At 48.1% G+C, this 27,098-nt stretch overlaps 1 protein-coding gene across 1 annotated transcript; it reads right to left on the reverse strand.

Annotated features, from left to right (window-relative positions):
- Positions 1–700: 700 nt before the first annotated feature.
- On the reverse strand, positions 701–25,185 carry LOC309534101 (interferon regulatory factor 4-like). Its single transcript, XM_082226085.1, has 8 exons — positions 24,309–25,185; positions 23,816–24,005; positions 20,685–20,776; positions 14,394–14,508; positions 11,835–11,951; positions 5,176–5,571; positions 3,729–3,847; positions 701–1,635 (listed from the first exon to the last, which is right to left on the reverse strand). Exons 1-8 carry the CDS (start codon positions 24,939–24,941, stop codon positions 1,498–1,500), a joined length of 1,800 nt encoding a protein of 599 aa, XP_082082211.1. The 5' UTR covers positions 24,942–25,185; the 3' UTR covers positions 701–1,497.
- Between the last annotated feature and the right edge of the window lie 1,913 nt (positions 25,186–27,098).

The following is a 27,098-nucleotide window of genomic DNA, read 5'->3' on the forward strand; positions in this document are numbered from 1 at the left end:
ACCATATTTTGTGCTCTCCTCTTTCACCCTCATTAAAAGGTTCTTTAATTCCTCCTCACTTTCTACCATCACTTTCTGCCATGTTGCTTCTACACAACTATAATTAAAGGCACAGTAGTCCAATTTTTGCCTTTCCTTCCTCCACCATCTCTAAAGTGATGTTCCTGTGGCTCTTGCATCTTTAATTGCCGTATCTGCTAAACTTTCCTCTTCTACCCAACTATTAAAGGTGTAGGAGCCCCACTGTTTTTTTCCACCTACACAGCTGGCATTTTGGGTAGACAAAAAGGACTGCAGAAAGCAACATAATTCTCAGCTGCTTTCCCATCTCTTTAAGCAAGGAAGGACGGAGCAAATCTCACACTTCAAAGCAAATAAATAAATGCTCGCTGGATTGCTTGAAAGGCCGCTCCAAACCAAACCACACTGAGATTTGCTCACTGTATTTCAAGAGGACAAAAGCACAGAGAGAGTGTGCCTTAGAGAAGGCTAGGGTTGGTTGACTGAATTTGCAAATCGCTTCCCAGGACAAAAACTCCCTAGCCAATTTATGACAAGAATAAAAGACTGCAATAAGAGTGCATAAAGACATTAAAAGCACACCCAGAGTGAAAATATCCAGTCGTTGGTGCTGCCTGAATGCTTGGGGGAAACAAAGAGGACAGTGGTTTGCATATTGAGACAGCTGAAGGTAGCCCTGTACAGGCCAATTTTTAATGGTGGATAAGTTTTATTGTGTTTTTAAGATTTTGTCGGGAGCAGCCCAGTCAAGCATATAAATAACAAAAATATTATGATGGTAATTTTGTGGCTATAGCATGAAATGTAGAAATGACGGCTGTAATTTAAATAGAAATACAGTGCGTCTCACCATGATGGGGTATCGACTGCCCAGGTAACTTCTGTCTTGCCTGCTCAGGGTGCTGGCAAGGTGGGCAAATGCAAGGCTCCCCCCCCCTTCTTAGGGTTCCTGACCTTTAAACCAGACTTGGACTGGGCGACCCTCAAACAGAGGACACCTCAAAACAGTGAACTGTCCTTCCAAACTGAGGATTTGCATCTGAGCTGTACCACTTCAGGCTCTGTGTGCACAAGATGCTATGCAGGAAAAAAAAAATCCAACCAGAAGTGTTGCAGTGTGAAAACTAAGCTAGAACCCTGTTATGTGTGCATTTCAGATGTGAGCTTCTGAAATGGGACAGTCAAGAAACATCATCTGGGCTTGTGAAAAATAAACTCCTCTATTCAAACAAGCTTTTTAGTGCATGCCAGTCAGGCCCTCTAGATAGCATAGCAGGGGCAGATCAGCCAGGTGACTAAACCAGGACAGTCATCAGGAGAGGCACCAAACTTTCTCCTTGGCCAGATTCCTACATCGCAGAGGGTTGGGCTAGATGACCTTCGGTGTGTCCCCCAACTCTCCAATTCTATGAACCCTAAGGCCCGCAAGTCCTTTGTCCTTCAGCCACCAAGCCAAGGATGCCACTTCCGGCAGATTCAAGGCGGGCACAGCTGTTTCAGGATCTGGATGATGTTCTTGGGAACGTCGGGAATGCCTGTGTGAGAGTCCTGCAGGAACCGAGGCCCCAGCTGCTGGGCATGGAGGCAGAGGTCGTGAGCAAACACCGGCTCAACCTGGGGGCGGGGGGGGGGTGAGAAATGGAAGGTCACAACTAGGCGGGAAGTGGACTGTTTGGCCGCAAACAGGAAGTGGGTCACTTGTATCGTGGGAGACACTTCCACAGCGGCATTTTCTGCCCCCCCCCAGCCTTGATCACATTTTGCAAGGGGGAGGAGAGGAGGTGGCGGGCAGACCAGCAGCAGCGCTTGGCAGCATTTTCCTGTCTCCAGATTCCCACTTTTTGAGATACAGCAACCGTAGTTCATCATTTATTGTTGAATTGAAGTAAACAGTTTTGATTGGATTTTGGAAGGAAGCTATGCTCACCACTATACCATTTTGAATACATGTGCAATTAATTGTTACTGATCAGAATTTTATTGTCTTACTAGTTGGTCATGCAAACTGCTATTCTGAATACAGTGGTGCCCCGCAAGACGAATGCCTCGCAAGACGGAAAACTCGCTAGACGAAAGAGTTTTCCGTTTTGGAGGTGCTTCGCAAAACGAATTTCCTATGGGCTTGCTTCACAAGACGTCAATGTCTTGCGAGTTCCTGCTGGTTTTTTTCCTCCCCCCCCCTTCTAAGCCGCTAAGCCGCTTATCAGCTGATCTGATCAGCAGATAAGCCGCTAATAGCCGCTAATAGAGCTAATCCGCTAATCTGTCAATGGTCTTGCTTCGCAAGACGAAAAAACCGCTAGACGAAGAGAATCACAGAACGGATTCTTTTTGTCTTGCGAGGCACCACTGTAATGCTTTTTATTGGGCAAGGGGCTGCCGCCAACTGCGAGGGAGGAGGAAGAGGCAGTGGTGAGGTTGCCATGGGGCAAACATACCAGCGGGAGTGCTGGATTGGCTCCCTCATAGTATTTGCACCACGCTGGCCTCACTGCCCCTCCTGGTGAGCAGAGGAGAAACTGTGAATGGGAGGTCGGGCAAATTCCACTGCCCCGCCACCACCTCGAGATATTTAGTCCCTACCCTTCCACTAATCCATCTCCTCTCCCCAGTCCCCAAACCAATGCTATCTTGGGTACAGGAAGTGAGACAGGTCACTGTCCTCATCCTGACATCCATCTTCTAGTTTCACGACCAGGACGTTTTTGACTGGGCGATATCGGGTTTTCAACACTGCGATATATCACCAGCTGAAGATCGTGAAATACAGTGCTACCTCGGGTTAAGAACTTAATTTGTTCTGGAGGTCGGTTCTTAACCTGAAACTGTTCTTAACCTGAGGTACCACTTTAGCTAATGGGGTCTCCACTGCCGCCACACCACTGCAGCATGATTTCTGTTCTCATCCTGAAGCAAAGTTCTGAACCCGAGGTACTATTTCTGGGTTAGTGGAGTCTGTAACCTGAAGCGTCTGTAACCCGAGGTACCACTGTACTGATTATCGCAGAGTCTGAAACAAGGATGCAGCCAGGTAGAGGCACCGGCCAGTTTCACGGTTTTACCTGCATAGTGATTTTGGCGCACCCTCCCAACTCATGATTCGTGATATAAAGGTAAAAAGGTAAAGGGACCCCTGACCATTAGGTCCAGTCGTGGCCGACTCTGGGGTTGCGGTACTCATCTCGCTTTATTGGCTGAGGGAGGCAGTGTACAGTGTACAGCTTCCGGGTCATGTGGCCAGCAGGACTAAGCCGCTTCTGGCGAACCAGAGCAGCGCAGGGAAACGCCGTTTACCTTCCCGCTGGAGTGGTACCTACTTATCTACTTGCACTGCTAGGTTGGCAGGAGCAGGGACTGAGCAACGGGAGCTCACCCCATCGCGGGGATTCGAACCGCCGACCTTCTGATCAGCAAGTCCTAGGCTCTGTGGTTTAACCCACAGCGCCACCCGCGTCCCTGATTGTGATATACTGCCACATTATGAAACCGGTATCACAATATGGGCTTCAAACTGGTTTTGGACAATATATCTCCCAACCCGAACACACACATCATGATTTGCCAATATATGGCCAGGTCAAAAATTATGAAACCAGTATCACGATATGGCCAATGCATCAATATATCACCCATCCCTATTTGGCACCCACCACTCCCTTGGTCCACATCCTGAGTTTGCCACTCTGTGGCTGCTGGCCAATACCTACCTGCGCCATGATGAGCTTGTGGGGTTTCTGGTCGGGAGATGTAGGGTATTCCTCCCCAAAGCAGAAGCAGATCTGATATTGTGGCGGCGCATGTCCGTGGATCAGGAAGCCCCGTAATTCTGAATGGCACACGAAAGATCGCAGTTAGGACCCGAGGCTCTCTCTTTATTTTTAAAAAAGTCATTTTTATTTGATTTTACAGATATAAATTTATAACAACGGCAAATACATATCCATATAAAGAGATTTCTCTGAATCTTGAGACTTCCCCCCATCCCCTCCATCATAGCTGTCAATGTTTCCCTTTTTCTAAAGGGAAATGCCCTTATTCCGAATAGGATTCCTCGCAAGAAAAGGGAAAAGTTGACAGCTATGCCCACCATGGGTCCTAACATCCACATTTTCAACTGCATATTATATCATAATCTGGATTTTAAAACTATCCATATTGTCCATAGTACTTGTTACATTACAAGTGAGGTTAAAATCCTGCTGATGTTTTCATCTGCTTACAGCGGTCTCCTAAGTAAATTATAATTTCCCCTCCATTCTTTCTTGAATTTCTTGTCTTCTTGGTCCCTGAGCTTTCCAATCAGTTTTGTCATTTTGGCATAGTCTAACAGCTTGGTTTGCCATTCCTCTCCGGCAGGGAATTCTTTCCATCTCTGGGTCAGTAGGATCTGTGCTGCTGTTGTCACATACATAAAAAGTATTTTCTTTTCCTTTGGGATGTTGGTACCTACAATTCCTAATAAGAAGGCTTCTGGTTTTTGAACAAAAGTTATTTTAAACATTTTTTTTCGGTTCATTATATATCATTTCCCCAAAAAGCTTTTAGTACTTTACATGACCACTTCTTTTTCCTTACATTTCCATATATAAATATATACCTAGGTTTTTTTAACATATCATTTCCAACAATCATATAACATAACTTCTTATCTTAAACAATATTTTAGACTTCTGTCAACACCTCTGAAGATTTTTCGTTCTTTATCACTTATTCTGCATTTCTTAATTTCTCTATTACTCTTAATTATCATTAACTAATAATTTTCCTCATAGTCTTTCTTGCAATATTTCAGATAGTCCTCCTTACAAAACTTGCATCTTTTCCCTTACATTTCCAGTAGGTTTTTGTACTTGTCCTATACATTTTTGCTAGCTTACTAGGAGTCAAATACCACTGGCACCTCATTTTCATACAATTCTCTCTTAGCGTACAACATGCCGTTTCAGATTCGATTTCTATAACCTTTCCCAATCTGCCATCTGAATGTTATGCCCAGTGTATCGTTACAGATTTAACCTGTATATTTAACTGACCTTCTGATTGGCAAGTCCTAGGCTCTGTAGTTTAACCCACAGCGCCACCCTCGTCCCTCCATCACAGGAGGAGAAAGGAAAAAAGGAAAAAATAAATTTAATAAACAATAATAATACTCACGCTGCAGGAACTGCTGGGTGTCTAGGAGCTTGTAGGTTTTCTCCCTCTCCAGTTTGTTGGGCTGGTTTTCGTGGGGAGCCAGCGGTCCTTTCCAATACACCCTGCCCTGGCACTGCCGCTTCATGAAGACCCCTTCAGGGGCCACCCAGAGCAGGATTCCCCGGTGCAGGTGGGGAAGAAGGCTCTGCAAGGCCCCGGTTAATCTGCCGCACTGGCTGCTCCCGGCCAAGGCATCCAGAGACGGGAACAGCACTTGCTCCAGGCCACTCGAACCATAAAGGCACACGTTGTCCGCCGGAACCGGGCGATAGGTGATCCGGCAGCCCTCCGCCGTTTTGGTGGTGACCTCCTTTACCAATGTGTCGCAGTAGTAGAGGCGGACGCGGAGCCAGCAGTCTGGGGGGCAAAAGGAGGCAGAGGTGAGGATCTGGACGCAGTTAAAAGTCTCCATGCTCTGGGATCTTCCAGACTGGACTACTGCAATGCGCTCTACATGGGGCAGCCCTTGAAGACAACTTGAAAACGTCAGCTGGCCCAAAATGCAGCAGCCAGATTGCTGGCTGGAGATCCGTCTAGATCTCACGTAAACCCGGTTTTAAAAAGAGCCAATTAACTCCAAAGGAAAAACCCTCTCTAAAATGTATAGACTCCTCCTTGACTAGGAAGTCAAGGAGGAGGAGGTAAAATTAGTACAGTCATACCTCGGGTTACAGACGCTTCAGGTTGCGTTTTTTCCTATTTTTATTTTTTAAAAATAATATTTATTAATTTTTCAACAGTTTAAACACAACACTACAGAAAACAAAACAAAAAACAATACAAAAATCACTACAAAACACTAACATACAAACAACTAACAAAACAAAACAAAAACCATTTAAAACACAATCCAATTTCAATATCTTATCTTTCATTCACTTATTTCCACGACCTCCTCACACCTCCCTTTTTGTATTCCACTTCTATTAATTGTTCCAGCAATTCCTTTCCATCTTCCTCTGTTTTCTATCCTATAATTATCTTAACACATTCTAACCTTATTTTTCCCTTTAATACTCTATTAATCTATCTATACTTAATTCCTTATAACATTTCTACTAAAGCCATATAACTTCATTCCAACATTTTTCTAGCATTCATTAATTTTACAGCGTTTTTTTCCTATTTTTAAAAGACATCTGAAGGCAGCCCTGTTTAGGGAAGTTTTTAATATGTAATGCTGCACAGTGGTACCTCGGTTTAAGAACTTAATTCGTTCTGGAGGTCCGTTCTTAACCTGAAACTGTTCTTAACCTGAGGTACCATTTAACTAATGGGGCCTCCCGTTGCCACACTGCCATTTCTGTTCTCATCCTGAAGCAAAGTTCTTAACCCGAGGTACTATTTCTGGGTTACACTGAGAGCCAGTGTGGTGTAGTGGTTAAGAGCAATAGACTCGTAATCTGGGGAACCGGGTTCGCTTCCCCGCTCCTCCACATGCAGCTGCTGGGTGACCTTGGGCCAGTCACACTTCTCTGAAGTCTCTCAGCCCCATTCACCTCACAGAGTGTTTGTTGTGGGGGAGGAAGGGAAAGGAGAATGTGAGCCGCTTTGAGACTCCTTCGGTTATTGATAAAGCGGGATATGAAAGCCAAACTCTTCTTCTTAGCAGAGTCTGTAACCTGAAGCATTTGTAACCCAAGGTACCACTGTATTTTTAATACTCAACATTGTTTTTAACACTCGACTGTGAGCCGCCAAGAGTGGCTGGGGAAACTCAGCCAGATGGGCGGGGTATAAAAAAATATTATTGTTATTGTTGTTGTTGTTGTCAGTAAATCAGGACGAATGCTCAAGGAACAGGTTGCTTGGAGAAGCCCCAAAAGACCAATGCAGAGAAAGTTTGGAACTGGCTGAAACTCTTGTTCTTTGAGAAACTGTTGGCTGCTCCTAGAAGCCAGGCTTCTTCTAAAAGACTGTGTTTGCAAATAAAGCAAAAGCGACCAAGGTAACCTTAAAAGTGCAATCCTAACCCACTTACAAGGGACTGAATGCCGTAGGAGTTGTGTCCGAGTATCATGTGGTTTGAGCTGCACCGGGAGTTTCCACAAAGCCAAACCCTGCAATTCTGCTCCTGAACTTGGCACAGCTTAAGGAAAGGGAGTCAAGGCAACCTCTGTTTCACCCACAATCCCCGCATTGCAAAGTGACATTAAACAATGACTGAACGCAGACCGGAATCAAGAAAGACCATGCATCAACTGATGTAAACAAGATTAATCACAAAAGGGGTCACGAAACAGCTGGAGGGCTGTTGTTTAGTCGTGTCCAACTCTTCGTGACCCCATGGACCAGAGCACGCCAGGCGCTCCTGTCTTCCACTGCCTTCCGCAGTTTGGTCAAACTCATGCTGGTAGCTTCGAGAACACTGTCCCACCATCTCGTCCTCTGTCATCCCCTTCTCCTTGTGCCCTCCATCTTTCCCAACATCAGGGTCTTTTCCAGGGAGTCTTCTCTTCTCATGAGGTGGCCAAAGTATTGGAGCCTCAGCTTCACAATCTGTCCTTCCAGTGAGCACTCAGGGCTGATTTCCTTCAGAATGGAGAGGATGATCTTCTTGCAGTCCATGGGACTCTCAAGAGTCTCCTCCAGCACCAGAATTCAAAAACATCCATTCTTCGGTGATCAGCCTTCTTTATGGTCCAGCTCTCACTTCCATACATCACTACTGGGAAAACCATAGCTTTAACTATACGGACCTTTGTCGGCAAGGTGATGTCTCTGCTTCTTAAGATGCTGTCTAGGTTTGTCATTGCTTTTCTCTCAAGAAGCAGACATCTTTTAATTTCGTGACTGCTGTCACCATGTGCAGTGATCATGGAGCCCAAGAAAGTAACATCTCTCACTGCTGGAGGGCTGTTGAGCGGGGTTCAATTCTGCACCGGCTGCGTGTGCCTGCTCCCAGCAAACACAGCAAAATTTAACCCCCACCTGACAGCAGACAAGCAGGGAGTTAAATCTTGCCCAGTTTGCAAAGAGCAGGCTTTGTAAGGGAACCTGAGGGTCATCTAGTCCAGCCCTCGGCATTGTTGGACTATGCAGTTGTCCCACACGGGGATCGAACTCGTGACCTTGGCATGATCAGCACCACACTCCAACCAACTGAGCTATCCAATTAAAATCTCACGGTGTCTTTTTTATCATATGTGGTGGACCTGCCCCAAAGTGAAAGACTTCTGGGAGAAGATTTATAATGAATTTTTTAAAATGTTGAAATATACACTTATTAAGAAACCAGAGGCCTTTCTTCTTGGAATAACAGGTATGGAATTGCCCAAGAAAGATGTTAGACTGTTTTTGTACGCCACAACTGCAGCTAAGAATTGGAAAACACAAGAAGTCCCAACAGTGGAGGAATGGCAGATGAGGATGATGGACTTTTCGGAGCTAGCTGACCTGACTGGAAGAGTCTGCAATCAAGAGGAGGAGGAGTACCAGGAGGAATGGAGGAAATTCAAGGACTACTTAGTTAAATATGTTAAGATAACTTAATTGGAAAAACTTGCAAATACCAGATAGGCTTAGGATTTAAATATGTATTGTTAGAGAATAACATGTTAAAATGAAAAGAAAGAAAGATGTTAAGTGATTAAGTTAATTTTATGAGAAAAATGGTTTTGGAAAACTGTTACAATGATATACACTGAAATCCAGCCAGGGGGATTTGAGGAAGTCACTTAATAATGCTACTAAGATTGGATTAAGTACAAATAAGATGTATGTTTGTTTAAAAATTTTGGAAAACCAATAAAAAAATTGGGGGGGGGAATGTCACTGTGTCTTATTTCTGCATTGCAGGGGGCTGGACTAGAAGACCTTTCGGGCCCCTTCCAAAACTACAATTCTATGATGCAATGGAGGCGGAGAAGGAGGATAATAGAAATCGCAGAATGGCCGCTTTGGAAAGGCCCTTAAATTCATGCCCTAAAAGAGAGGAAGCTGAAAAGGGGAATTGCAAAATGGAAAAGGAATGGCTCCTGCCAATTAATCACAACTTCCTTAAATGAGGGAGAGAAACCCGTTTCAGTGCAAAGCCTGCTTTTAATTTCATCTTCCTCTAGGCTTGGCATAAGACTGAATTTATTATTTCGGTCACAGACCAGTTACAGCCCACATACAATATCAAAGAAGTCATAAAACACAATAGGGACACATTTGAATTTGCAATTAGGTATAACAGGGACACTACAGATATAGCAACAGTTAAAAATATATATAAATTAAAACGTAGCTTGGCATAAGATGTATTTTTATTTTTATTATTACTGGCCCTTCAACCTAAGTTATCCCCTTCTCCCTGCTTTGTGTAGACAGGTGACTGGGAGCGGCCACCGAGACCACATAACATGGTCTTGAAAGACCTACATGGGCTCCCAGTATGTTTCCGAGCACAATTCAAAGTGTTGGTGCTGACCTTTAAAGCCCTAAACGGCCTCGGTCCAGTATACCTGAAGGAGCCTCTCCACCTCCATCGTTCTGCCCGGACACTGAGGTCCAGCGCCGAGGGCCTTCTGGCGGTTCCCTCCCTACGAGAAGCCAAGTTACAGGGAACCAGGCAGAGGGCCTTCTCGGTAGTAGCACCCGCCCTGTGGAACACCCTCCCACCAGATGTCAAAGAGAACAACAACTACCAGACTTTTAAAAGACATCTGAAGGCAGCCCTGTTTAGGGAAGCTTTGAATGTTTAATAGATTATTGTTACAGATAGGTAGCCGTGTTGGTCTGCCATAGTCAAAATAAAAAAATTCCTTCCAGTAGCACCTTAAAGACCAACTAAGTTAGTTCTTGGTATGAGCTTTCGTGTGCATGCAGATACTGAAGAAGTGTGCATGCACACGAAAGCTCATACCAAGAACTAACTTAGTTGGTCTTTAAGGTGCTACTGGAAGGAACTTTTTTATTTTAATAGATTATTGTATTTTACTATTCTGTTGGAAGCCGCCCAGAGTGGCTGGGGAAACCCAGTCAGATGGGTGGGGCATAAATAAATTGTTGTTGTTGTTGTTGTTATTTCTGGCCTGCAGAGGGTGAAATTTGGGTTCATCAAGTTCTAGCCCAGTTACAGGTTTTGGCATTCCTGCGCAGAGCAGCGTGGCCAATCCTTGCTCTTTTTCATTTTCTTCTCGCTTTCTGCACTGAATTGAGCTCTGGGTGGGCACAATGCAATGGGATTTTCTGCCTCTTGAAAAGCGTGGCGGGGGAAACAAAAGATTTTAAAAGCCTCCAACTGCCCCGGCCATGGAGGTTTCATTTCCCTGTACAGTGGTGCCTCGCAAGACGAAAAGAATCCGTTCTGTGATTCTCTTCGTCTAGCGGTTTTTTCGTCTTGCGAAGCAAGCCCATTGAAGGATTAGCGCTATTAGTGGCTTATCTGCTGATCGGATCAGCTGATAAGCGGCTTAGCGGCTTAGAAAAAGGGGGGGAGGAAAAAAAAACCGCAGGAACTCGCAAGACATTGTCGTCTTGCGAAGCAAGCCCATAGGAAATTCGTTTTGCGAAGCACCTCCAAAACGGAAAACTCTTTCGTCTAGCGAGTTTTCCGTCTTGCGAGGCATTCGTCTTGCGGGGCACCACTGTACTGGCTAACAGCCACGGACACAGCCCTTCTCTGCTCCCAGAATCCAAGGCAGCCTCCCGCTGTGGCGCAATGGGTCAGTGGATCTGGCTGTTAACCCTAAGCTTGGGGCTTGAGGCCACCTAGGGACAGCTGTGAGCAGGACTCCTGCATTTCAGAGGGTCGGACTACATGACCCTCGGAATCCCTTCCAACTCCTCAATTCTCTGGTTCCATCAACACAAGAGCAGGAGGCGGCTTTCCCTTCCCAGAAGAGAAATCTGGTTGGCCTGTTAAGAAACTGGAACCTCAGAACTACTACTACTACTACTAATAATAATAATAATAATAAATACCCCGCTCTCCTCGGCTCAAACATAATAGGGGGAAAAGACAGGGAGAAAACCCAATTTAAAATACAGGTTAAAATGCAATTTAAAATGCAGCCTCATTTTAAAAGTAGCTGATAAATCAAGACCGTAAGGGGAGGGAAACATAAGGGTCAGACTGAGTCCAAACCAAAGGCCAGGCAGAACAGCTCTGTCTTGCAGGCCCTGCGGAAAGATGTCAGGTCCCGCAGGGGCTTGTGACAAAGCATTCCACCACATCGGGGCCAGTGCTGAAAAGGCCCTGGCCCTAGTTGAGACCAATCTAACCTCCTTGAGGCTCGGGACCTCCAAAGTGTTGTTATTTGTGGACCTTAAGGTCCTCCGCGGGGGATACCAGGAGAGGCCTTTGTTGTCCTTGATTGTCTTCTCCCACTCCTTTTAAAGGCATCTGAGCTAGCGCTCATTGTTTTTAAAATTATTTATGGCATTTCTATCCCAGCGTTTTCCTCCAAGGACCTCAAGGGTCTCCTCTGCCTCCTCACGTCACCCCCCAACACACAACAACCTTGTGAGGGGTAGGCTAGGCACAAAGAGGTAGTGACTGGCCCCAGGTTACCCCCAGCAAGAGCTTTGTGGTTGAGCGGGGATTCGAACCCTGGTCTCTCCCAGGTCCCAGTCCCGATGCTCTAACCGCTATTGGCTGTCTTTGAACAGAGACCCTTTCTTCCTCTCCTTACCCGAGTTGATGTTTTGATTGTCAGCGTACTGGGGATTGGGACCGGCAGCGGTGGGGCTCGGATGGCAGTGGAAGTGTGCCAGGTTACAGCTGTAGAAAAAACCTTTCACCTGGTACCCTGGAAAAGGAAGCGCAACACAGGAGAGCTTTAAAATTGGTTCGTTTGTCCCTGCAAGATGTGAAACAGCAGCTTGGACAAAGCCATCTCTTTCCCCAGGTACAGATTCTCCAGAGGCTTCACACTGCAACTCTTAAGAGCCCCAGACAACACATATGGCAGATCTCCTTAAGGAAGGGACGTAGCTCATGGAAAGAGCGTTTGCTTTGCATGCAGAAGGTCACAGGTTCGATTCCTGCCATCCCCAGGTAGGGCTGTGAAAGACTGCCTGCGTGAAGCTCTGGAGAGCAGCTGCCAAACAGTGTGGACGACAACGTGTTATTGCAGGGGGTTGGAATAGATGACTTTAGGGGTCCCTTCCAACCATATAATTCTAGGAGTCTATTTATTTCAGAAAATCTGAAATAAATAAAATCTATTTATTTATTTCAGAACTTAAAAATGGAAAGTGTAACGCTGGTGGTCAACAATAGAGGTTTAAAGACTGTCTCAAGGCAAATCTAAAAAAAAAAAGTAGTATAAACACAGACAACTGGGAAACACTGGCCTGTGAGCGCTCCAGTTGGAGAACAGCCTTGACCAAAGGTGTCATGGGCTTTGAAGACACTTGAACTCAGGACTCAAGGGAGAAACGTGCTAAGAGGAAGGCACGCTTGGCAAATCCACACCGTGATCAACTCCCGCCTGGGAACCAATGTCCCCACTGTGGAAGGACATGTGGATCCAGAATTGGCCTCCACAGTCACTTATGGACTCACTGTTAAAACTGTGTTTGTGGAAGACAATCTTACTCAGCTACAAGGGGTCGCCAAAGAAGAAGAAGAAGATACCACTAGGTAGTAATACACACATTCTCTCTCTCACCTCAAAGCAGCTTACAAAAAGAAGGAAGCAGTGAAACTCCAGTTTAGAACTATTTAAAACATCCAAGAAGGATAACAACAGGCTAACAACCTGACATATATTCTTTATATCTGGTGAAAGGTAAAGGTAAAGGGACCCCTGACCTCCAGTCATGACCGACTCTGGGGTTGTGGCGCTCATCTCGCTTTATTGGCCGAGGGAGCCGGTGTACAGCTTCCGGGTCATGTGGCCAGCATGACTAAGCCACTTCTGGCGAACCAGAGCAGCGCATGCAAACACCGTTTACCTTCCCGCTGGAGTGGTACCTATTTATCTACTTGCACTTTGACGTGCTTTCGAACTGCTAGGTTGGCAGGAGCTGGGACTGAGCGACGGGAGCTCACCCCGTCATGGGGATTTGAACCGCCGACCTTCTGATCGGCAAGTCCTAGGCTCTGTAGTTTAACCCACAGCGCCACCCGCGTCCCTATATCTGGATAGGTTTGCCTAAACAGAAACATTCTCATCAGACACCAAGAGCAGTTAAGTGGAAGGCGGCTGCCTGGTGTCAAGAGGCAGGGAATTCCCAAAGGCAGATTCTGCTATTCTGCAAGATGGCTGTCTTACAATTGCAGGATGATTATTACGTGGCCCCTTGATGGACCAATGCTCTGACTCAGAGAAGGCAGCTTCCTGGGTCCACGTGGGCCACTGGAAGGATACGGCCAACAGGGCATTGGGGATGGGCATTGGCACTTTAATAATAATAATCATCTTATTATTTATACCCGGCCCATTTGGCTGGGTGGCAGACTTTTTGTCTTGCAGAACCTTTCAGAGGCACAGCAGACAGGCTCCCTTCCAGAGGCTGCCTAGGGTGTCGGGTCAGGTCCCTAGAGATTTCTCCCAGGTAGCAGATGAAATAGATCCAATAGTCATAGAATCATAGAGTTGGAAGAGACCCCAAGGGCCATCGAGTCCAACCCCCTGCCAAGCAGGAAACACCATCAGAGCACTCCTGACATATGGTTGTCAAGCCTCTGCTTAAAGACCTCCAAAGGAGGAGACTCCACCACACTCCTTGGCAGCAAATTCCACTGTCAAACAGCTCTCACTGTCAGGAAGTTCTTCCTAATGTTTAGGTGGAATCTTCTTTCTTGTAGTTTGGATCCATTGCTCCGTGTCCGCTTCTCTGGAGCAGCAGAAAACAACCTTTCTCCCTCCTCTATGTGACATCCTTTTCTATATTTGAACATGGCTATCATATCACCCCTTAACCTCCTCTTCTCCAGGCTAAACATGCCCAGCTCCCTTAGCCGTTCCTCATAAGGCATCGTTTCCAGGCCTTTGACCATTTTGGTTGCCCTCCTCTGGACACGTTCCAGTTTGTCAGTGTCCTTCTTGAACTGTGGTGCCCAGAACTGGACACAGTACCCCAGGTGAGGTCTGACCAGAGCAGAATACAGTGGCACTATTACTTCCCTTGATCTAGATGCTATACTCCTATTGATGCAGCCCAGAATAGTCAAGGGGAAGCAGGGACCCAGAGCAGCAGGGCCAACTCAAAAGGAGCCAAAGGGCCCTGGTCTTCTTCCTTACCCTGGCGCTCTCCAAGGCTTGGCTGCTGGGGGGCCTGGGGTGTCCCTGGGGCGCTCTGGAGGGTCACCAGCTGCTCATCCTTGCTGGCCTGGCCTGACTCTGAAGGTGTTCTGACCTGGGAAGAAAGAAAACACAGCAGGTGTAATTCTGAACGAGGCACCATCACCCAGGGCTAAGGACAGGAAGTAGACTTGGAGCGTGGCTGCATTGGGGCTTATAGTGCCCCCTAACTTTGTAATAAATAAATAATAAATAATTTCTTATTTATACCCTGCCCTTCCCGGTTCAGGAAACCAGGCTCAGGGCAGCTAACGACAAATTTAAAACACTTAATTGATGCTACAAAAAACCAGCATAAAACATGGTATAAAGTGTAAATAACAATAAAATCAAAAATCAATTTAGGGGGGAAATCTATCCAATAAACATTAGATGATCACCAGGGCTAGCTGGCTAAATTAGTCCCACTTGGGCCAGCGAAGAGACCAGGGGAGAATTAGCTGTGGGACCCCAGAGCGGGTAAGATTCATAAAAAGGGGAGGGGGAGGGAAGGAAGGAAGGGGAATAAAAGATCAGGCTAAGTTCAAGTTGAAAGGCAGGCAGAATAGCTCTGTCTTACGGGCCCTGCGGAAGGAGATTAAATCCTGCAGGGCCCTGGTCTCATGGGACAGAGCATTCCACCAGGTCGGAGCCATCACTGAGAAGGCCCTGGCCCTGGTAGAGGATAATAATAATAATGTAATAATAATAATAATAAATTTTATTTATATCCCGCCCTCCCCAGCCGAAGCCGGGCTCAGGGCGGCTAACAACAATCAAATAATCAGTCAAATAATCACACAATCTAAAAATATTTCATTATAAAAATTAATTAAATCAAATTGATGGCAACCAATTAAGCAAAATTCTGTGCAGGTTGCCAGAGGAGGGAGTCAGGCTGCGCCCTGACCAAAGGCCTGGTGGAACAACTCTGTCTTGCAGGCCCTGCGGAAAGATGTCAGGTCCCGCAGGGCCCTAGTCTCTTGTGACAGAGCATTCCACCAGTTTGGAGCCGCAGCCGAGAAGGCCCTGGCTCTAGTTGAGGCCAGCCTAACCTCTCTGAGGCCTGGGACCTTGAGGATGTTATTATTTGCAGACCGTAGGTTTCTCTGTGGGGCATACCAGGAGAGGCGGTCCCGTAGGTACGAGGGTCCTAGGCCGTATAGGGCTTTAAAGGTTAAAACCAGCACCTTAAACCTGACCCTGTACTCCACCGGGAGCCAGTGCAGCTGGTACAGCACCGGATGGATATGATCTCGCAGCGAAGACCCTGTAAGGAGTCTCGCTGCAGCATTCTGCACCCGCTGGAGTTTCTGGGTCAGTCTCAAGGGCAGCCCCACGTAGAGCGAGTTACAATAATCCAGTCTGGAGGTGACCGTTGCATGGATCACAGTGGCTAGGTCAGGGCGAGAGAGGTAAGGTAAGATATAAGGAGAGCAGGATCAGGCCAATGGTGCAACTTGTCAAGCACCCTGTTCTCACAGCAGCCAACCAGATGCCCCAATGTCAAACTTGCAAGCAGGATCCAAGCACAACAGCCCGCTCTCCCTTCTTGTCGTTTCCAGCAACTGGTTTTCAGAAACATGATTCCCTCCAACTGCGTCCCTGAAGCAAAAAGCCTAGTTTTGGGTTCCTTGTTTTTAGACAGAAGCACAGATTTGTCATAGCAGGAGTCGTTCTAGGAGCACGCATTTCCTCCTGGGTGCGAGAAAAGGGAAAACGCCTCTTTTAAGTGCCATGAACCAGGAGCACCCTTTGAGTCGATTAAATGTTTCCAATTAATCACTCTAACTGATTAATAGTTCAGGCATTGCAGCCAGAAGATAGAGCGGCCTCAAGGCACGAAGCCAGGTCAAACTGCTCAGGAGGAGGAAAAGAAGGGAATTTCTAAGCGTTGACAGATTTACCACATCCTGACCTTCAAAGCGTAAAGGTAGGCTCAGTGCATCTCAGCAGAAAACTTTTCCACCGCGACATCTCTCGCTTCAAAAGCTCCCATCTGAGCAATGCAAGAGGTATGTGTGCAATTTGCAGCTGCGTGGCTGTTCCGACTGCTAGAAGCGAGTTTCCAAAGATGTCTGCTTCCGGCAACACCAGGAAAGCTGGCTCAGGAACTTGGGTGTGTTTGCTGTTCCAGGTGGCACCGGGGTCTGGCACCACAAACAGAGAGCATGTGCCCACGGTGCCAGTCACGTTGCAGGCAAGGTCAGTTGCAAGCTGCCACTGACATGGCTGGTGACTGGAACTGAAGAAATTTGGTGGGTTGGATGCTGTGACGCGGCAGCTAAAAAAGCCAATGCAATTCTGGGCTGCATCAATAGGAGTAGAGCATCTAGATCAAGGGAAGTAATAGTGCCACTGTATTCTGCTCTGGTCAGACCTCACCTGGAGTACTGTGTCCAGTTCTGAGCACCACAATTCAAGAAGGACACTGACAAACTGGAACGTGTCCAGAGGAGGGCAACCAAAATGGTCAAAGGCCTGGAAACGATGCCTTATGAGGAATGGCTAAGGGAGCTGGGCATGTTTAGCCTGGAGAAGAGGAGGTTAAGGGGTGATATGATAGCCATGTTCAAATATAGAAAAGGATGTCACATAGAGGAGGGAGAAAGGTTGTTTTCTGCTGCTCCAGAGAAGCGGACACGGAGCAATGGATCCAAACTACAAGAAAGAAGATTCCACCTAAGCATTAGGAAGAACTTCCTGACAGTAAGAGCTGTTTGACAGTGGAATTTGCTGCCAAGGAGTGTGGTGGAGTCTCCTACTTTGGAGGTCTTTAAGCAGAGGCTTGACAACCATATGTCAGGAGTGCTCTGATGGTGTTTCCTGCTTGGCAGGGGGTTGGACTCGATGGCCCTTGTGGTCTCTTCCAACTCTATGATTCTATGATTCTATGTATGTGCTTGAACCAGCCCAGCTGATCAGAGGCTATGGGTGGCCCCAAGGAGTCACCAGTTCTTAGGAAGTTTCTTAGAGGAGAGGACTATAACACTTGGAGTGATGTCATGATGTGCGGGATGTATTGCTAGAGCAGTCAAGTATTGTTATTAAATTTTATTTATACCCCGCCCTCCCCAGCCAAGACCGGGCTCAGGGCAGCTAACACCAGTATAAAAACAATTGATTGGAAATGACTGGCAGAATCCGAGACCAGGGAGAAGAGCTTGTGGAAGAAGATTGGAGGAAATTTAAAATTTATTTACAGAAACATTGTAAAATTTTTGAATGCTGATGATGTTGAAATGAACTGAAGGGGTTCTAGCAACAAGGTAAAATGTAAGATGGGATCGATAATAGATAAGTTAAATTGGATATGAATTTGCTGAACCAATTTTTAAAAGGGATACAAAAAAGGGAGGCGTGAGGAAGTCAGGAAAATAAGTTAACTAAAGATGAGAAATCAAAAAAAAAGAGGGAGTTTTGTTTTCTTTTATATGTGTTTTTTCTTTTTCTATTTTGTGTTTAATGTCTGTATCTTTGTATTTTGTAATTTTGTATTTTTCTGTTTTTGTAATTTTCTGAACTTTTCTATTGATAAAACTTAATAAAAGATTATTTAAAAAAACAATTGATTGAAATACAACTTAAAAACAAGATTAAAATATAACATTAAAATGCAGCCTCATTTCAGTAGGAACTCAAATCAAAAACTTTTTTTGGGATGAAAACGTCAAGTCTTCACCAAGGCCAACTATCTAGACTGGTCCTACATGGGCCAGAAAAAAGCCAGGGAAGCCTCCAAATAGGAGATCCATCACAGGAGAAAGGAAAACGGAAAGAGGGGAAGGGGATCAAGTTGATTCCAAGCCAAAGGCCAAGTGGAACAACTCTGTCTTACAGGCCCTGCCGAAAGAAATCAGATCCTGCAGGGCCCTGGTCTCATGAGACAGAGCGTTCCACCAGGCCGGGGCCAGTGCTGAAAAGGCCCTGACTCTGGTTGAGGCTAATCTGACTTCCTTAGGGCCCGGGACCTCTAGGGTGCTACTATTTATGGACCTTCAGGTCCTCCACGGGGCATACCGGGAGAGGCAGCCCCATAGGTACGAGGGTCCTATGTACAACATTTTCCTGTTGCCCAGAGTGGACACACAGGGGAATGTGGCTCCAGACAGGGAGGATTTCCTGTCACACCTGCTCTGGAGCCTCCTCCCCTTGTGTGTGGCCAGGTAGATGAGCAGGACCCTAGCAGACCCTGTGAAAGGGCCAGACACGCAGACATCTTCCCTTTTTAGACTTCTCTCTTGGACCTCCTCTTCTGGCTTAGCCAGCACATGGCTCCTCTTTGCAGAAAGATGTTATTATGGGAGGGAAATAAAGGGGAAACTCACCAGGAACAAGCCATTCTGGATTGCTTAATTAAAGGATTCTAACAAATCATCAACTTGCTTCCAATTAAGTTGCAAAGGGAACGTGCTCTGCTGTTTGTTCTCTAGCATGAGTGAGGAGAGATCATATCAAAACAATAGTCATACCTCATGTTGCGTTAGGTCCATGTTGCGTCTTTTCATCTTGCTAACGCACCCAACCTGGAAGTGTATACTTCCGGGTTTCGCCGTGCACGCACGTGCAGAAGCGTTCTGCGTGCTTCGCGCATGCGCCAAAATGATCGGTGCGCTTTGTGCATGTGCAAAAGTTATCTGCGTGCGCATGTGCAAGTGATCTGCACACTTTGTGCATGTGCAAAAGCAATCTGCGTGTTTCACACATGTGCAAAAGCAATCTGCGTGTTTCACACATGTGCAAAAGCAATCTGCGTGTTTTGCGCATGCGCGCTTGATCGTGCAGCACACATGGGTGGAAGAGGCACTCCAGTTGCTGACTTTTCGGGGTGCAAACAGCACCCCGAAACGGATCGTGTCCACAACTAGAGGTACCACTGCATATCCTCTCCTACCTTCCTTAACATTCCCACATGATGGCAATGCGCTGCCTCCACAGAGCTGTTTGACAGTGGAACAGTCTCCCTCGGGAGGCGGTGAACTCTCCTTCCTTGGAGGTTTCTAAGGAGAGGTTGGGTGGCCGTCTGCCATGGGTGCTTTAGCTGAGATTCCTGCATCGCAGGGGGTTGGACTAGATGGCCTTTGGGAGACCCCTTCCAACTCTACAAGTCTAGGATTCCAGGGTTGGAGGCAGCAATGCTTCTGAGTACCAGTTGCTGAAAACCACAGGAAGGGAGAGAGCTCTGGTGCTGGAATCCTGCTTGTGTGCTTTCCATAGACGTCTGGTTGGCCCCGTGAGAACAGAATGCTGGCCTAGACAGGCCCTGGCGTGAACCAGCAGGCTCGTCTTATATGATGTCTGCTTCATAAACCCATTCTTCCCCTTTCTTTCTTTTTTTTAAAAAACCCCACAGCACATTGCAGATATAATTATTATAATTCCTACTGCCAATGCCCAAACCCTGACATGAATAGTATTTTAGTATTTGCAGCCTGGGTTTTGATTGATAGCGTGCATTTTCACTTTACAGTGGTACCTCGGGTTAAGTACTTAATTCGTTCCGGAGGTCCGTACTTAGCCTGAAACTGTTCTTAACCTGAAGCGCCACTTTAGCTAACGGGGCCTCCTGCTGCTGCCGCACCGCCGGAGCACGATTTCTGTTCTCATCCTGAAGCAAAGTTCTTAACACGAGGTATTATTTCTAGGTTAGCGGAGACTGTAACCTGAAGCGTCTGTAACCTGAAGCGTATGTAACCTGAGGTACCACTGTATTCATATTTCACATTCTGATTCTATGGTTTTCACTTTGCAAACAGCTTAGAGGGGTTGCTTCTATGCATTAAGACGCCTATATATTGGTTATACGAATGAAGGAAATCGCTGGGATGGATTTCCAATGGAGCAGCAAGAGGACAGGTAAGGAGACACAGAATACTTTAGATGTGCTGCGCTGCCTGCCAAGAGGCTTTCCCAACCTGGTGCCCCCAGCTGATTTGAACCACAACTCTCATCAGCCCCGGCCAAAACAGCTGGACGGCGTCAGGTTCAGGGAAGCCTAGCCTGCAATGTTAAAAGTAACCGAAAACAAACCCGAAAATTATATTTAAGAAAGAAAAAGGGAAACATTTGCAAAGCCCAGCAACTCATTTCTGCTGCAAAACTTGATCCGTCTGGGTTGGCAACAACAGCGGCATGCAGCTTGAAAGCTAAGGCAGTTGGATTCCTGAATGGCATCAAATTAACTGGGTTTATTTATTTTTATATGCATGACAGTGTCCAAACCCCAGGATTGTGCCAGCAACACCCTTATACCTTGTTTGGCTTTCCATTTTCTCTGGTCTCTTGGTGTGCCGACGTTGGGGGCTGACTTGCCTGCAAAAGGGGCTCTTTGCTATTTTCCTTATCTGAAAGGCAGAGAGAGAAAATCTGTTTAATCCCAGATAACATTTATTTGAGTCCCAGCTGCCCCTTATGCACTACTCATGTTAGCACTGCCACCTATATCTGCTCCTTGATCAGTTGGTAATTCTGACCAGTTGCTTTAATTCAGTTTCACTTTCCTTTCCCCCCATTAATAGCTGTGCTGCTCAGATAACCCTGCTGCGCTCAGGCAAAAAATGTTGACGTAGCTCTAAAAGAGATCTCAGTGCCTGGTCTACTGGATATTTCTGGAATTATTACAGCACAGATTGTGCCATACCTGCGCAAATCGCCACGAGGCCTCCATTTCTCTCTGCTGTGTCACTACTTAAGATTGTAAGGTCCTCAGGGCAGGGATCTAGTCTCTCTCCCTTTTTTGTGCCACCTACACAGATGTCACTGATCTATCTGTGTGAATAGATATAGACAGATCCAGCAAAGATTGACCAATGGGGACCCAATAACAATATGTATTCAGCTGAGGCTACAAAGGGACAGAACCTTTCTTAAGGAAACTCTCTTGGGAATCCCAGTTGCAGGAAACCCCAGGAGGGAAGAAGGCTCTTTTGCACGGATCTTGATTGTAGGTTTCCCACTGGGAGAACAGGATGCTGGATGGGCCTGATCCAGCAGAGCACTGCTTAGGTTCTTAGGGTCTGTCTCCAGGGCAATTTTCCCCCAATGGCTGATCGCCAAGGCACGCTTTCTTTCTTGCATTAAAACTGGAGGCGCAAAGCATTCACTTTTGCAGTGTAAAAGGAGTAACCATCTCCCCTTTGAGGAGTGCGCTCTGTCCCATTTCTTCATGAGCCGCTGTAGCCCCAGGTCCAAAAACGTTGTTGACCCCTGATCTAGCCTAACAGTGTTATCTTGGCTGGCAGCAGAAGCAGCTCTCTGGAGAGCAAAGTCCACGCCAGTACCTGCTACCTTTTAAAATGCGTTTGCAAAGGACGGAGCCCGGAAGGTTTTGCTAGCGAATTAACCGGGGCCTCTATTATTGAGCTATGTGAAGAGGCACTGGCACAGCAGGTTTAGGAGGGCAAGGGTCTCTGCTCCCTACTTTGCCCTCCAGATAGTTTGGCAGGAGCGGAGGAGTGTGGCAGTCCAAGGGGGGATTGCCTCACAAGCCTGAATCCTCTGCACATCGCTTCTCCCCAAAAGTCCTTGCTCAGATGCACCAGGAGAATATCAGGAGAGGTTTAGCATGTGGTCATGTTGCCTTGCACAGAAAATCGCCTTTTGACCAGGTGGAGGAATCTTGCAGAGATCAGCCTCTGGGCAGCTGGGGGGTGAGATAGCGTGGGTGCCCCCATGGGCACAGCCAGGATTGATGTTAGTGGGGGCCAAACACCCCACTTTCACCATCCTCTGTCCGGCTCTGGTCCAGCAGATTCAGAACGAAATGTCTCAACAACAGTTGCTTTAAATTACTTCCTTTTGACTCCAAGAGCTCAGAAAAACCTGTCAAACCCTTTCTACAATTTCTACTTGCAGTTAAGTATTTGTATTTATTTACTTGATTTCAGGGGCAGCTGTCCCCCTTGCCTACGCCTATGGGTGCCCCCAAATTTGTCTGGGGAGAACAGAGGGGACCAAAGTTAGGTTGCTTCTTTGGGCTTTAAGGAATGGGACCCAAGAAACAAATTCAGATGCTGGGAGAAAGGAACGGGAAATGCAAAGCCACCTGCACGGAAAACAATGGCAAGGTTTAGGGACAGGAATGAGGGGCCCCATCCAGACCTTGTGGGAGCTGCTGCCTGAGCCCTCTCCCTGCCCCACGAGTTGAGATTCCTGCACTGCAGGGGGTTGGATGAAGGAGTGTCTCCACCCCATCGTTCAGCCCGGACGCTGAGGTCCAGTGCCGAGGGCCTTCTGGCAGTTCCCTCACTGCGAGAAGCAAAGCTACAGGGAAACAGGCAGAGGGCCTTCTTGGTGGTGGCCCCCGCCCTGTGGAACGTCCTCCCATCAGATGTCAAAGAGATAAACAACTACATGACATTCAGAAGACATCTGAAGGCAGCCCTGTTCAGGGAAGTTTTTAATGTGTGACATTTTAATGTATTTTTAATCTTTGTTGGAAGCCGCCCAGAGTGGCTGGGGAAGCCCAGCCAGATGGGCGGGGTACAAATAATAAATTATTATTATAGGATGAAATGACCCTTGGGGTCCCTTCCATCTCTACGATTTTATGATTCCATCAGCTGATGACAGCAGGAGAAACCAAAAGGAAGGAACTGTGGCTCCAGAGCAGAGCATGTGTGTCACATGCAGAAGGTCGCAGGTTCAATCTTCGCCGGCATCACCAGGCAGGGCTGAGAGAGTCCCCTGCCTGAGCCACTGGAGATCCACTGTGGACCAGGGCAGTCTACCTTTTCATACCAAGTGGGCCGCAAGAGTACTTTGATGTGGAACCCACAGGCCATAATTGCCTTGTCGCACAGGACAGGGGCAGGGGGGGAGGACAAAAATGGAACACACACCCCCTGCAGCCCTCATGCTGCCTTCCCAAAGCCTGCTGATGAGCAAGGCGCTGGGCTTTGGGAAAGCAGCACAAGAACGGTGAGGTTAGGAAGGCGTCAAATGTTGCCCAGCAGGGCTGCGCGCTGGACCACCCTGATGTAGACAACACTGAGCTTTCTGGACCAGCGGTTTGATTCTGTGCAAAGTTGCTTTGTATACGAACCTGGAGTGTTTGCGAAGAGAGAGAGATCGGGAGAGGCTTAAAATCAGGGGCGGCCAGTGGAAGTGACTTGCCTTCGTGAAATGCAGTGGAACCACTGGGAACACTTCCCTAGCCCTCTGCATAGCTGTCAACTTTTCCCTTTTATTGCGAGGAATCCTATTTGGAATAAGGGAATTTTCCTTAAAAAATGGAAGTGTTGACAGTAATGGCCCTCTGGCTGGTAGGATTTGGTCCAGGGCTGGTGACAAGGGTTAAGGGGATTGAGGAGGGGGTCTGTTTTTCACAGCAAGAGAGGACCACCTCTCCACCAACTCCTGGGGCTTCAGGCCGCCAGACACACCTGTTTCTTGGGACGCATCCGAAAGGATCTGGTACACCTTGTAGGGCTCCGAAATGTCCAGATGGCTCCTCTCGGGGACCTCCTTGAAGTCGGCGCTTTTGTTCAAGGCGCAGCGCAGGCGGGTCTTCCAGGCGGAGGGGTCGGCTTTGTCCAGCCCTTCGTGGTACTTGCCTTTGTAGACGGCCCATGCCTGCAACGAGGAAGAGCGGGGAGACGGGTCACCACGAAACTAACGAGGGCGCGGGATTCCCAAGGGAGCCGAGTCCCAAGAAACTCCCCAGCATCGCAGGGCGCAGAGCCCGCTTGCCAGGAGCGCGTCGGGGAGGTTGGAACGGGGCGCGATGCGCAAAGAACTCGGGGTGACGGCGAGGGCGCAAAGCGAGAGCTGCAAGAGGCAGGAGCCGGCCAGAGTCCCGCAAGAATTTGGGAATGGGGTAAAGTGATGCTTGGGAAGGCGCACCCGCGGGAGGCTGCCCTTCGAGGGCGCCCATACCTTGAAGAGCGCCGCGTCTTCCTGCTGCCGGTAGTCCTGCTTGGCCGCGTGTTTCCAGGGGATGCGGAACAGCGTCTTCTCGCCGTTCTCCCAGCGCAGCCCCGGGTAGCGGCCGCTGTCCACCTGCGCGACGAGCCACTCCTTCAGGCGCATCGGGGGCGGCCTCGGCTCCGCCATGTGCTGCTGCGCCCGGGCTTCGGGGAGCTGCGCCCTCCCCACCATGCGCGCCTCCTGCGACGCCGCTCGTGCGCTCCAGCCGGCAAGAGCCGCCGCCGCACCGTCGGGGCTGCTCACCCCGATCCCCCCCTCGACCCTGCTCTCTGCTCCCCGATTCCTTTCCCCCAGGGCCGGTGGAGAGAGAGCCCCGTGCAAGAATCGCGGACGGATCTGCGCGGGCGGCTGCTGCGCCACGCCGAGCTGCGCGGGCGACGGGAAAGCGAAACTGTGCCGTGTCGGTTTCACTTTCGCTCCGGCCCGGCTGCCAAAAGGGAGCGATCCCTCCCTCGGGGAGGCGGAGAAGGATGGCAAAGCGGGGTGGGGGTTGGGGTGTCGTCGACCTAGAATTTGGGTGCGCCGAAAGCGGTGGCCTTCCCCATATTCCTTTTCTGTGCAGATCACCCAGGGGAAAACCATTTCCAGGCTCCCATAAATAGGTTCGGATTCGTGGCAAGCCACGCGGGGCGCTTCCAGAGGCCCCTATTGCTCGAGTATCCGGCCTCATCCGGAAGGTTAGATGGTGCTGCGTCGTCGAGCAAACGTGGACCCTGCGCATTCTCCGTTCGCTGTCTTTACAGCAAGCCTGATAAAGCTTCCAAATCAGTGCCGGTTTTACGTATAAGCTAAACAAGCTATAGCTTAGGGCCACACTCTCTTGGGGCCCCCAGAAAAAATTAAAGGGGGAAAAAACCGTAATGTACATTACCATAATATAAGATAACAGACAAATAAAATAAAACCTACATACAGCAACAGTGTTTTGTGTTGTGTAGGCTCCTATTTGTTATGTGCAAATGGTTTTAGATACATTTTAGGTCCATAAATTAGGAATGTGGGTGGCGCTGTGGGTTAAACCACAGAGCCTACGACGGGGTGAGCTCCCGTTGCTCAGTCCCTGCTCCTGCCAACCTAGCAGGTCGAAAGCACGTCAAAGTGCAAGTAGATAAATAGGTAACACTCCGGCGGGAAGGTAAACGGCGTTTCCGTGCACTGCTCTGGTTCACCAGAAGCGGCTTAGTCATGCTGGCCACACGACTAGGAAGCTGTGCGCCGGCTCCCTCGGCCAATAAAGCGAGATGAGTGCCGCAACCCCAGAGTCAGCCATGACTGGACCTAATGGTCAGGGGTCCCTTTACCTTTACTTTTTAGGTCCATAAATTACCATAGTGTATATTCAACACACAAAAAACAGCAACAATTTGTTGCTGACAAAGGACAGCCGGGCATATAAAGGGCCTCGTTACCTTCAGTAGCTTAGGGCCTCATCAAACCTCAATCTGGCCCTGTTTCCGAATCAACAGGAAACATGCAAACTTAATTTGGGATTGCATCCCACCCGAGAAAATAGCGGCTGTCTGGAAGCTCTGTTGGACTTAAAACGAATCAACCCTTTTTTATTTCAGTTTGTGCGTATTAAAGCAATGCAAGTCAGACAATTCTCCCACCCAGCCCCACCCCAAGTAAAACAGGCGGAGTGCATTACAGTGGTGCCCCGCAAGACGAATGCCTCGCAAGATGCAGCGGCGTAGCGTGGGTTGTCAGCACCCGGGGCAAGGCAAGTAATTTGCGCCCCCTAACCCCTAACCTGCCGCCGCTGCCAGCTTCTTCTTGCTGCTGCCTGGTCTGGTCTGGTGTGGTTCTCTCCCGCGCTCAGCGCTGCGCTGGGCGGCCGCTGTACTGTCCCTCCCCCAGATAGTCCCTCGCTCTCTCTCCGCACCGCACGCCTGGCACCCACCCCCTCCACAGTGGGCGGCGACCCAGCGGCTCGGATCGGATTCGCACAGCCAGCACTGCAGTGAGAGAGAGTGAGTGAGCCAGGTAGGGGCAGAGAGCTGCGAGTGCGAGCACGCCCCCCCCCAGATGTTGAGCCCGGTGCGGCCGGCCCCCCCTGCACCCCCCATGCTACACCACTGGCAAGACGAAAGAGTTTTCCGTTTTGGAGGTGCTTCGCAAAACGAATTTCCTATGAGCTTGCTTTGCAAGACGAAAATGTCTTGCGAGTTCCTGTGGGTTCCCCCCCCTTTTTCTAAGCCGCTTCGCTGCTTATCAGCTGATCTGATAAGCCACTAAAAGCTGCTAAAAGCCGCTAATCCTCTAATCCGTCAATGGGCTTGCTTCGCAAGACGAAAAAACCGCTAGACGAAGAGAATCACAGAACGGATTCTTTTCATCTTGCGAGGCACCACTGTATAACCATCTGCTTCAGCAAAAGCACCTGGACTTTCCTTTGCTGATGAACATAAGAAGAGAGCTGGCTGGATGAGGCCCATCCAGTCCACCATCCTGTTCCCACAGGGCAACCAAATGTCCCAGGAGAAAACCTGTAGGCAGGATCTGAGCAGAAGAGCAACTCTCCCCTTCTGTGGTTTCAAGCAACTGAAGCAAACACCTTCTGAAGTCCCACCACCCAAAGTACAATAGAACGTCCTTTGCATGGGATTAGGCTTTCCTTGGCCAACAATCAGCTCAGCAGTTGTCACCTCTGGGAACTTCCTGGAGTCCCTTTTCCAAGCGCAAAATAGTGTTGGAATGGAGGAAACTGGCAAAGGAGATGATTCTATATGATTTTTAAAG

This window comes from Podarcis vaucheri (assembly GCF_965113315.1).
Source record: "Podarcis vaucheri genome assembly, chromosome: 6".
NCBI lineage: Eukaryota > Metazoa > Chordata > Lepidosauria > Squamata > Lacertidae > Podarcis > Podarcis vaucheri.